Source organism: Ranitomeya imitator, chromosome 1 (genome assembly GCF_032444005.1).
Source record: "Ranitomeya imitator isolate aRanImi1 chromosome 1, aRanImi1.pri, whole genome shotgun sequence".
Taxonomy (NCBI): domain Eukaryota; kingdom Metazoa; phylum Chordata; class Amphibia; order Anura; family Dendrobatidae; genus Ranitomeya; species Ranitomeya imitator.
In genome coordinates, this window is record NC_091282.1 from 839,217,200 (window position 1) to 839,229,789 (window position 12,590).

The 12,590-nt window shown below is 42.9% G+C and overlaps 1 protein-coding gene across 1 annotated transcript in view; it reads left to right on the plus strand.

Annotated features, from left to right (window-relative positions):
* The window catches only part of ELP1 (elongator acetyltransferase complex subunit 1), a 189,676-nt gene that overhangs the window by 44,957 nt on the left and 132,129 nt on the right, over window positions 1–12,590 (plus strand). The window contains exons 4-6 of the mRNA XM_069740676.1: window positions 3,219–3,300; window positions 7,952–8,032; window positions 8,117–8,202. Coding sequence (XP_069596777.1) covers window positions 3,219–3,300; window positions 7,952–8,032; window positions 8,117–8,202 — 249 coding nt within the window. The remainder of the gene's footprint in view (window positions 1–3,218; window positions 3,301–7,951; window positions 8,033–8,116; window positions 8,203–12,590) is intronic.

Below are 12,590 nucleotides of genomic sequence, written 5' to 3' on the forward strand. Positions count from 1 at the left end.
GTTTTCTTCTGATGACTCTTCCATGAAGGCCATTTTTGTGCAGGTTTCTCTGGAGTTGTGGTACATTGTTCTACTGTTCAGAGTCTGCTAAATCTTTCAGAAGATCTTTTGCAGTCAAGCTGGGGTTCTGATTTGCGCCTCTAGCAATCCTACGAGCAGCTCTCATTGAAATTTTGCTTGGTCTCCCAGACCTTATCTTGACCTCCACTGTTCCTGTTAACTGATATTTCTTAATTACACTTGAAACTGAGGAAAGAGCAACTTCAAAATGCTTTGATATCATCTTATAGCCATCTCCTGCTTTGTGGGCCTTCTCCATTTTCATTTTCTGAGTGCTAGCAAGCAGCTTAGAAGAACCCGTGGCTGCTGTTTTTTGCACAAGGCTAGTGGAGGCTGGGTTTTTATAAAGCTGGGAAATATGCATCACCTGGCCTTTCCTAACGATGATAGTGAACAAGCCATAACCCTAACAGGCTAATTAAGGTCTTAAACCTTGGGTCAAAGTTATGAGCACAACAAATCTCTAAGGGTGCCCAAACTTTTGCATTGGCCCATTTTCCTTTTAGTAATTTTTATAATGTAAAAAAAATGTTTCTTTTTTGCTTAAAATGCAAAGGAAATGTGTCAACTTCAACTTTAGGCCTTTCAAAGATCATTTCATCTTCTGCTTGCTTACCTTTTCACAATGAAAGTAATTTTGACCAAGGGTGCCCAAACTTTTACGATAAACCAGCAGGGATTGAAGAGAGGAGTAGTTGTTTTTTTTTAAAGAATTTTCTGCACTTTTTAAGAAACCAAATAACCACTTTACGTTCTGTAAGTTACGGTATGTGATGCAGCCTCTATTAAATTGGGCAGTTTTTTTCCAAACCTATCTCGCAGATGCTTGTTCTTTTTCAGACCTGGGTCAACTCCTTAAAAGGACACTGTCACCTGGATTTGGAGGGAACAATCTTCAGCCATGGAGGCGGGGTTTTGATTCACCCTTTCCTTACCCGCTGGCTGCATGCTGGCTGCAATATTGGATTGAAGTTCATTCTCTGTCCTCCGTAGTACATGCCTGCACAAGGCAATCTTGCCTTGCGCAGGCGTGTACTATGGAGGACAGAGACAGTGTCCCTTTAAATGTTTTATGTTCCTTACAGTACTGCTCCAATTTTTCATCTGTTATCCCTCAGAATTGTTAACAAGAGAATGAAAAGGCCGTCCAGAAATGGGTGCATTCATAGATACAATGATGGCTTAAGTTTCATTAGAGCATTACTCTAAAATTAAAAACCATGAAAAACATGAACTCCCCATCAGCATAAATATCAATATACATGTATAAAGTATATAGCAAGTATATGTTTAAAGGGAATCTGTCACCCCTGGAGGCTTTTAAGCTATTACTATGGACAGACAGGTAAGGGTGGTTTCACACTTGAGTTGAGGAGGGCTGCGGATGGCGGCGTACTTCCTCCTTGCTTCCTCCGTGAAGCTCCGCCTAGTGCCGCATGCGTCCTGCGATTTCCTAGCTTTAACATTGGGTACTCAGGGACATGCATTGTATGCGGATGTGTCCGCACGTGGAGGTTTGAGGTGTGCGGCGCCTCAAACACTTGCTGTGTAAGGGTGCTTTCACATTGCATTCTGGCACCTGCTCAGTCAGAGCTTATTTCTGAACCGTATGCGCTGATGAGGCCATAGACCAGTGTTCCCCAAGTCCGGTCCTCAAGAGCCACCAACAGGTCATGTTTTGAGGATTTCCTTAGTATTGCCCAGGTGATAATTACATCACCTGGACAAGCAAGCATTCAATGACCTGTGCAATACTAAGGAAATCCTCAAAACATGACCTGTTGGTGGCTCTTGAGGACCGGAGTTGGGGAACACTGCCATAGACTATAATGGTGCATGTGTAGTCTGGGTGTCGGCCTTTCACTGGGTGTACACACTCGAAAATTATGCACAGCATTGAGTCTATTGCTCAATCAGGGCATGTGTTCAAATCTTGTTTTGCAGGGGACTCTCCCCGAAGGGGCCACCAAATGGGTGTCTGAGCGCAATATGGAAGCACCCTTAGGTGCTTAGGGTCCTGCCATGTAGACCAGAGAGCGGATAGAGTAATGAGACAATTCACTCTGCTCTCGGTCTCTGTGGGATAACAGAGTGACACAACCCCACTCTGTTGCCCTCACAAGCCTTATCTGAAAGAAAAATGTAAATCATAAATAAAAAAAACAAAAAAAAAACCCACAAACCTAAGGTAAAAACGGAACTGGATCCAGACCTGCACAGGCCGCCCCGGAACACAAGCAGATCATTAACTCAAAGCTGAAAATATTTTTATGGATTTTCTTCACTTTTTTGTGGAAATACAGGATGACGAAACTACTGGCGCCTAATATACTAAGTCTTTTGTCATTCAACTTCGTGTTTCATTTCTTTCAGCTCTGCGTTTTGTGTACATTCAACCCACTTTAATACCTACAGACCTAAAAAAGTGAACCTTAAAGTGAACCTGTCAGCATGATTGTGCACATTGTTTTTTTTAATCCTTATTTTATCTGCATTCCTGCTACTATGTGAAGGAATGTACAGTTTAAGGTCAAAAGTTGTGAAAGGTCCTATCAAAGCTTGCTTAAAGGGAACCTGCCAGCAGGATTGTGCACAGTAATCTACAGACAGTGATTTAAAATGATACCTAGTGACGAAATCAGTCTTGTGGTTGTTGTTTAATGTTTATTTTCAATTTTGAGTTACTGATATGCTCGTTTTGCGGGCCGGCCTGTGGGGGGCTTCATGTGGTGCTCTGATTAGCTCTTCATAATGCAGACTGCTGACAGATCACTGACATGAAGCCTAACCCCCTCCCACAGGCCGCCCTGAAGCACAAGCATATTATTAACTCAAAACTGGAAATAAAGATTAAACAACCACAAGACAGAATTCATCACCCAGGTATCATTTTAATCAGTATAATGGCGCCAACCTGACACTGTGTGCAGGTTACTGTGCACAATCCAGAGATGGGTTCCCTTTAAAAATGATGTTCTCGGCAGAACATCATTTGTGTATATAGGATATGTGCTGCTGAGAACAATAACAGTCTATGTACACAGAACGATCTAACACTGATTAAATGACCACAGATCAGCAAATAAGTAATTGTAATTTGTTTCTTGATGTTTTTTTTATTTTTTATTTGTGTACTAATTTTTTCTTTTCCCTCACAGTTGGAATGTGTGGGGAGTGTGGATAGTGGTATTGTAGCTATGAGTTGGAGCCCTGATCAGGAACTTGTTCTACTTATAACAGGTATTTGTCCATTAGTATGGAGATGACTATTATTTTATACACATAATGCGTTAATATCAGATTACCTTTAAAGTCAAATAGGCGTATTTTATAAAGATTTGGTCAATCAGTATGACTGTCAGCCATGTGCTTAACTTCAGTGATATGGTTTTTACCCTAGTACGAAGGCCTAGATTGCTTTGAGTTCCCTTGTGCCAATAGTGTGAATTAGCACATACAATTGTCAAAAACTCAAGAGTCTCATGCCGCAGGCCCCTGAGCGCTATGCACTGCACCTGAGTCACTGGGTGGTAAACACTGATATAGTCTGTCAGAAATAAAAAGGTACACGTGCATCATCTACTATCACATATTACAAATTCTTGTTTGTAGACTACAGTTTTTTTTTTGTTTTTTGTTTTAGTTTTTTTTTGTAGTCTGTTTCTATGGAGACACAAAATTATGCATTGGAACTGTAGACAAAAAATAGAATACAAAAATATTTTGTTTTGAAGATGTACATAGCCTTTAGATCTGTTTCGCATTTGTCTGTAATATGTGCTTGCAAAAACAAGTTGCATTGCAACTGTATTTGTGAGCCCATATAGTCAGGAGGTATAAATCTTTAAATCTTTCCATCATACAATTTTTTTTTTTCCCCTTCATTTACACTTGTATATTTAATCATGGAAACAGGAACACATGGGCTACTTGCACAGTGAACAAGTCTGTATGATCATGTTCACACACCACCAAGAAACCTGAAGACACAAAAGAGAATAGTAAAACCAAAAACACTCAGTTTGAAAAAATGTTGCAGTAATCCGCAAGTGCTAGTAAAAGATGTAAAAAACAGGGTATTTGGTTGATACGTTTTTTGCAAAAAATGTATACTAAGCTGCTCTACCAATCTTCACGGTATACCCTTATCAGAGCAGTCCTAACTAATGTATGCAATCCCTATCTGATGTATTTAAAAACCTGATCATCTGTATATAACCTGTGTGAACAGGGTTCAGAGAGGAAAAATCCATGTGTGCATACAGGGTAGAACAGCTTTTGTGCAGATAGCCCAAGAGGAGTGGTGGAACTCCCCAGGCTTGTAGACACAAGAGAACAATTATGGAAACAGGAACACATGGGCTACTTGCACAGTGAACAAGTCTGTATGATCATGTTCACACACCACCAAGAAACCTGAAGACACAAAAGAGAATAGTAAAACCAAAAACACTCAGTTTGAAAAAATGTTGCAGTAATCCGCAAGTGCTAGTAAAAGATGTAAAAAACAGGGTATTTGGTTGATACGTTTTTTTGCAAAAAATGTATACTAAGCTGCTCTACCAATCTTCACGGTATACCCTTATCAGAGCAGTCCTAACTAATGTATGCAATCCCTATCTGATGTATTTAAAAACCTGATCATCTGTATATAACCTGTGTGAACAGGGTTCAGAGAGGAAAAATCCATGTGTGCATACAGGGTAGAACAGCTTTTGTGCAGATAGCCCAAGAGGAGTGGTGGAACTCCCCAGTCTTGTAGACACAAGAGAACAATTATGGAAACAGGAACACATGGGCTACTTGCACAGTGAACAAGTCTGTATGATCATGTTCACACACCACCAAGAAACCTGAAGACACAAAAGAGAATAGTAAAACCAAAAACACTCAGTTTGAAAAAATGTTGCAGTAATCCGCAAGTGCTAGTAAAAGATGTAAAAAACAGGGTATTTGGTTGATACGTTTTTTGCAAAAAATGTATACTAAGCTGCTCTACCAATCTTCACGGTATACCCTTATCAGAGCAGTCCTAACTAATGTATGCAATCCCTATCTGATGTATTTAAAAACCTGATCATCTGTATATAACCTGTGTGAACAGGGTTCAGAGAGGAAAAATCCATGTGTCCATACAGGGTAGAACAGCTTTTGTGCAGATAGCCCAAGAGGAGTGGTGGAACTCCCCAGTCTTGTAGACACAAGAGAACAATTATGGAAACAGGAACACATGGGCTACTTGCACAGTGAACAAGTCTGTATGATCATGTTCACACACCACCAAGAAACCTGAAGACACAAAAGAGAATAGTAAAACCAAAAACACTCAGTTTTAAAAAATGTTGCAGTAATCCGCAAGTGCTAGTAAAAGATGTAAAAAACAGGGTATTTGGTTGATACGTTTTTTGCAAAAAATGTATACTAAGCTGCTCTACCAATCTACACGGTATACCCTTATCAGAGCAGTCCTAACTAATGTATGCAATCCCTATCTGATGTATTTAAAAACCTGATCATCTGTATATAACCTGTGTGAACAGGGTTCAGAGAGGAAAAATCCATGTGTGCATACAGGGTAGAACAGCTTTTGTGCAGATAGCCCAAGAGGAGTGGTGGAACTCCCCAGTCTTGTAGACACAAGAGAACAATTATGGAAACAGGAACACATGGGCTACTTGCACAGTGAACACAGTGGTAGAGCAGCTTAGTATACATTTTTTGCAAAAAACGTATCAACCAAATACCCTGTTTTTTACATCTTTTACTAGCACTTGCGGATTACTGCAACATTTTTTCAAACTGAGTGTTTTTGGTTTTACTATTCTCTTTTGTGTCTTCAGGTTTCTTGGTGGTGTGTGAACATGATCATACAGACTTGTTCACTGTGCAAGTAGCCCATGTGTTCCTGTTTCCATAATTGTTCTCTTGTGTCTTCAAGACTGGGGAGTTCCACCACTCCTCTTGGGCTATCTGCACAAAAGCTGTTCTACCCTGTATGCACACATGGATTTTTCCTCTCTGAACCCTGTTCACACAGGTTATATACAGATGATCAGGTTTTTAAATACATCAGATAGGGATTGCATACATTAGTTAGGACTGCTCTGATAAGGGTATACCGTGAAGATTGGTAGAGCAGCTTAGTATACATTTTTTGCAAAAAACGTATCAACCAAATACCCTGTTTTTTACATCTTTTACTAGCACTTGCGGATTACTGCAACATTTTTTCAAACTGAGTGTTTTTGGTTTTACTATTCTCTTTTGTATATTTAATCAGTAGCTTGCATCCTTCTTTAAAGGGAATCTGTCAACAGGTTTTTGGTATTTATTCTGAGAGTAGTATAATATAGGGCAAGAGACCCTGATTCCAACGATGTTTTGCTTAGTTTCCTGGGTGCAGCAGTTGTAACCCAATCAGAGTTGTTAGATGTAACATGAAGAAGAGCTGAGGAAGCTAACCCCGCCCACACCAGGCTCTCTGTGTACATATTTTACAAAAACCGAACTTGTGGATATATTAACCAATACAACAATCCCTTACATCTAGAGTGCCCATTACACTCCAACAGGGGAAAATAGGGGCATAACTCCCAATCAAATAGAATCCTATCAACAACCAAGAGCCTAATGCCCCAAAACACTTCATGACAAATAGTACAAAAAATATATATTTTATTAGAGCACATACAAAACATAATAAAAATATAGTACAAATGAGGGTAAGGTGAACAACTACTGTGGAACACCAATCGTATGAGAGAACACACCTAGAGCATAGGTCATACTATCAAAAAGCAGCCCAAGAGAAATACATGTCTCAGAAAATGAGGTGGGAGGTGGGAAGCATAGGAGTCTAAAGTGCAATAGCCAGTGGCTCATAAATTGCTACGTCCTATCCCTTATTAGAACCCCTCCCTGCTAAAGTGATGCCCATAAAGTGCAAGTGACTTGAGATACGCCTATGTGGCATGCCGCCTATTGAACTTACCCATGTGTGTACTCCCGTGCGGTCGGTATCCCACAGAAAGCCCCGACGCGCGTTTCGCCCCCCGAGGAAGCACAATACGCTAAACGCGCGTCGGGGTTAATGCCCGATTCATTTTCTGAGACATGTATTTCTCTTGGGCTGCTTTTTGATAGTATGACCTATGCTCTAGGTGTGTTCTCTCATGCGATTGGTGTTCCACTGTAGTTGTTCACCTTACCCTCATTTGTACTATATTTTTATTATGTTTTGTATGTGCTCTAATAAAATATATATTTTTTGTACTATTTGTCATGAAGTGTTTTGGGGCATTAGGCTCTTGGTTGTTGATAGGATTCTCTCTGTGTACATAGTCTATTGACAGGGAGGTGCTTATCAGAGGAGTGGGCGTGGTCGGACAAGGGCTCATGCTCTGCTGTAGTCCAGTAGGGACTTTACCTCCTAGTGGTAAAACCTTCATTGTAAGTAAACAGCACACAGCAAAAATGTGACACATCGCTGAATTCAGTGTCCCAGCTGATACCTCATGCTGTCATCGGATTACATAGCAAAAACCTGCTCGCTGATCCCCTTTAAGCCATATTGGGTGGATTCAAAAGAAAAAAAAAATAGAATTTACAATATTCTTAATGCGTTGGCTTTAAAAATAGGATATGAAATGACAAAATCTACAAGAGGGGAAAATAAGCTTGGGAAATTAATGAGTTCAGTGCCATGAGTTATATTTTAACATATTTTCCTGTGTTTTAGCCATTGTTATATTTTATAATGGAAGGATTTAGAAATCTGATTTCTTGTGTTGCTGTAGCTCATTAATGTCTGCAGCAGGATGTAATCCACCCAGAATTTATTTGTTAAATTGCATTTGGAGCCATTGTTAAGCAATTTTGCTGCTTCTTCTAGGCCAGCAGACACTCATATTGATGACAAAAGACTTTGAACCAATTGCTGAAATACCGATCCACCAGGAAGACTTTGGAGAAGGTGATGTCTGGGTGTGAAAAATGTATAAACTACATTTTTTTATTTTTTTTCAGCTGGTAAATTTATCTTCTTGGATTTATACAGGGAAGTTTATTACAGTCGGCTGGGGGAAGAAAGAGACCCAGTTTCATGGATCTGAAGGAAAACAAGCAGCCAGACAGAGAGCAACGGTAATGTATCAGGGACATAACAGTATAAAAATATAAAAGTCCCCAGTAGTCTTCTATTTAAAGACAACACGTGACCATGAAAATGTCGTCCAAGCTGCAGGCACCATGTTATAGAGCAGGGGAGCTGAGCAGATTGATGTGTAGTTTTGTGAGAACAGATTCAGTATAACCTGTGTATTACTCATGTAAACCTCTGCTCTTTCTTGGGTTTTCAGTCAGGTGGGCGGCGCCATCAGTGACTGACAGCTGTGTGTTTGTACAGTTATACAAATAATGCTGTCAGTCACTGATCGGACCGCCGACTGAACCAAAAATCTCAGAAAGGGCAGAGGATTAAATACACAGGTTATATTGAATGTTTTCTGACAAAAGTGTATATCCATCTGCTCCTCTTCCCGGCTGTATAATATGGCATTGGCAGATTGAGCTGTATTTTCATGGCGGCCCTATTTATTAAAGGGCTTTTCCGAATGTCTGATGCATATATGCCATAACATAAGTATGCCCATTCACGCGTAATTTTAAACACATTGGCCCCAATGCAAATTCACCAAATGGGCCCTCATTTATTACGGGTCTTTTACAGTACTGGTCTGATCATATAAGAGACAGGGACGTTTTTGGCCGACATAGGCGACTGCAATCCCTTCACCCACTACAGTTACTCCTGGTAAACGGAACCTTTCTGCTTGCCTGTGTTACCCTGTCTGAGGGGAGCGCAATTTAATTGACATGCTGATTTCATCTTTATTATTATTATTATTATTTATTGTTATAGCGCCATTTATTCCATGGCGCTTTACATGTGAGGAGGGGTATACATAATAAAAACAAGTACAATAATCTTAAACAATACAAGTCATAACTGGTACAGGAGGAATGAGGACCCTGCCCGCGAAGGCTCACAATCTACAAGGGATGGGTGAGAATAGAGTAGGTGAGGGTAGAGATGGTCATGCAGCGGTTTGGTCGATCGGTGGTTACTGCAGGTTGTAGGCTTGTCTGAAGAGGTGGGTCTTCAGGTTCTTTTTGAAGGTTTCGATGGTAGGCGAGAGTCTGATGTGTTGTGGTAGAGGGTTCCAGAATAGGGGTGGTACGCGAGAGAAATCTTGTATACGATTGTGGGAAGAGGAGATAAGAGGGGAGTAGAGTAGGAGATCTTGTGAGGATCGGAGGTTGCTGGTAGGTAAGTACCGGGAAACGAGGTCACAGATGTATGGAGAAGACAGGTTGTGGATGGCTTTGTACGTCATGGTTAGGGTTTTGTAGTGGAGTCTCTGGGCAATGGGGAGCCAGTGAAGGGATTGACAGAGGGGAGAGGCCGGGGAATAGCGGGGGGACAGGTGGATTAGTCGGGCAGCAGAGTTTAGAATAGATTGGAGGGGTGCGAGCGTGTTAGAGGGGAGGCCACAGAGCAGGAGGTTGCAGTAGTCAAGGCGAGAGATGAGGGCATGGACTAGGGTTTTTGCAGATTCATGGTTGAGGAATGAACGGATTCGTGAAATATTTTTGAGTTGAAAGCGGCAGGAAGTGGAAAGGGCTTGGATATGTGGTTTGAAGGAGAGATCAGCGTCAAGGATTACCCCGAGGCAGCGAGCTTGTGGGACTGGGGAGAGTGGGCAGTCATTTACTGTAATGGATAGGTTCGTTGGGGGGTCGCGTGAGATGGGGGAAAGATGAGTTCTGTTTTGTCCATGTTAAGTTTTAGAAATCTAGTGGAGAAGAAGGATGAAATAGCAGACAGACATTGAGGGATTCTGGTTAGAAGGGAGGTGATATCTGGTCCAGAGATGTAGATCTGTGTGTCGTCAGCGTAGAGGTGATACTGAAAGCCGTGAGATTCTATGAGCTGTCCCAGGCCAAAGGTGTAAATGGAGAAGAGCAGGGGCCCAAGGACTGAACCTTGTGGGACTCCGACAGATAGAGGGCGAGGTGAGGAGGTGGTGTGTGAGTGGGAGACGCTGAATGTCCGGTCTGTTAGGTATGATGAGATCCAGGATAGGGCCAAGTCTGCGATGCCAAGGGATGAGAGGGTCTGTAATAGGGAATGGTCCACTGTGTCAAAGGCAGCCGACAGGTCGAGGAGGAGGAGGACAGAGTAGTGTCGCTTGCTCTTGGCGGTTAAGAGGTCATTGGTGACTTTAGTTAGGGCAGTTTGGGTGGAATGGTGTGACCGGAAGCCAGATTGTAGGCGGTCAAAGAGGGAGCAAGAAGAGAAATGGGAGGACAGTTCAAGGTAAATGTGGTGTTCCAGTAGCTAGATACAGAGGATGGGTCGAGAGGGCTTTTTGAGGATAGGTGTGATGGAGGCATGTTTAAAGCTTGAGGGGAAAACACCAGTTGTTAGTGATAGGTTGAAGAGATGGGTTAGGGTTGGGATGAAGACTTTCCGTCACTTATGTGTTCCTGTGCTGTATGTATCACTGTTTATGGCCAGTGAGGAGTCTTATGTATTCCTAATATGTGGGCACCTTGCGCCCTCCGGCTTTTCTCCCCATGCACAGTAATGGCATGAATATTAGGACTCTGTGCTTTACAGTGGACTCCTTCCTTGCTGGCCACTCCTTGAAAACATTAAGATCAGGGGCGTAGCTAGGGTTTTGGTCAAGGGGGGCGAAGCTTCTGAGTGGGCCCCTAACAGGTAACCTTGATTACAACTCGATGATGCCCCCTAATAGTGGAGGAGAACCTCAGCAGATGACCGCGCTGTTACTGAAGATAATCTCTATATAACGACCAACATGGATATTACCGCCATATGGTCAGTGGTAGATATCAGCCCTACAGAACATATAAGAGATCACAGCACCGTTATAGATGATGACTAACCGCTGACGTTCTTTATGATGGAATAGTCACTTTTCCTGTCTTTTCCATCTGGTCCAGACCGACATGAAAACTTCTTCCAGCTACAACTCGTCTGCAGAGAAAACAACAAAGACACGTTTCTCTTCTCACATTACAGCCATCATCATCTATTCCAAACCTGTACAAACTCCTCATCCTGCTGATACTCCAATACTGAGCCGCTGCTGCCGTGTGTGTCCCTATTACTGCACCTGATACCCCAATACTGAGCCGCTGCTGCCGTATGTGTCCCTATTACTGCACCTGATACCCCAATACTGAGCCGCTGCTGCCGTGTGTCCCTATTACTGCACCTGATACCCCAATACTGAGCCGCTGCTGCCGTATGTGTCCCTATTACTGCACGTGATACCCCAATACTGAGCCGCTGCTGCCGTATGTGTCCCTATTACTGCCCCTGATACCCCAATACTGAGCCGCTGCTGCCGTATGTGTCCCTATTACTACACCTGATACCCCGATACTGAGCCGCTGCTGCCGTATGTGTCCCTATTACTGCCCCTGATACTGAGCCGCTGCTGGCGTATGTGTCCCTATTACTGCACGTGATACCCAAATACTGACCGCTGCTGCCGTATGTGTCCCTATTACTGCACCTGATACCCCAATACTGAGCCGATGCTGGCATATGTGTCCCTATTGCTACACCTGATATCCCAATACTGAGCCGCTGCTGCCGTATGTGTCCCTATTACTGCACCTGACGCCCCAATACTGAGCTGCTGCTGCCGTATGTGACCCCATTACTGCACCTGATACCCCGATACTGAGCCGCTGCTGCCGTATGTGACCCTATTACTGCACCTACTCTGTGGTTCTCTGTACCCTCTAAATTCTAACGCACTTCTCTATAATATAGTAATGCCGGGTGCGAGTGCCCTAGAAAACAGCCCACATTTTGCACCCTAGAAAGTAATAATGCCCTCTGTGTGCCCCTTTGATAGTCACAGTAACCTGAGTTCCCCTATTACAATAAGTGCCCACTTTACATTTAATAATGTCCCGAGTCTCCCTCCTGTACAGCTCCCCTATACACAGTATAATGCCCCCTAACTGTATAGTACCACCCACACAGTATACTGACCCCTTAGTAGCCTTCAAACTGTTTGATGGCTCCAACACTGTAATCCCCACACTGTATGATGGCCCCATAGATAACCTCCATATAGTATAATGTGCCAGATAGTCCTCAATACAGCACAAGGCAGCACCCCTATAGGCAGATCCTGTAGTGTAAAGCAGCACCCACCATTGGCAGACCCTGTAGAATAAGGCAGCACCCCCCCCCCCCCCCATAGGCAGATCTTGTATATAAGGCAGCACTCCCCTCCCCCCCTATAGGCAGATCCTGTAGAACAATGCAGCACTCCCTCCCCCCCCCCATAGGCAGATCCTGTAGAATAAGGCAGCACTCATCCCCCCCCCATAGGCAGATCCTGTAGAAAAAGGCAGCACTCCCCCTCCCCCCCCATAGGCAGACACTATAGAATAAGGCAGCACTCATCCCCCCCAAAGGCAGA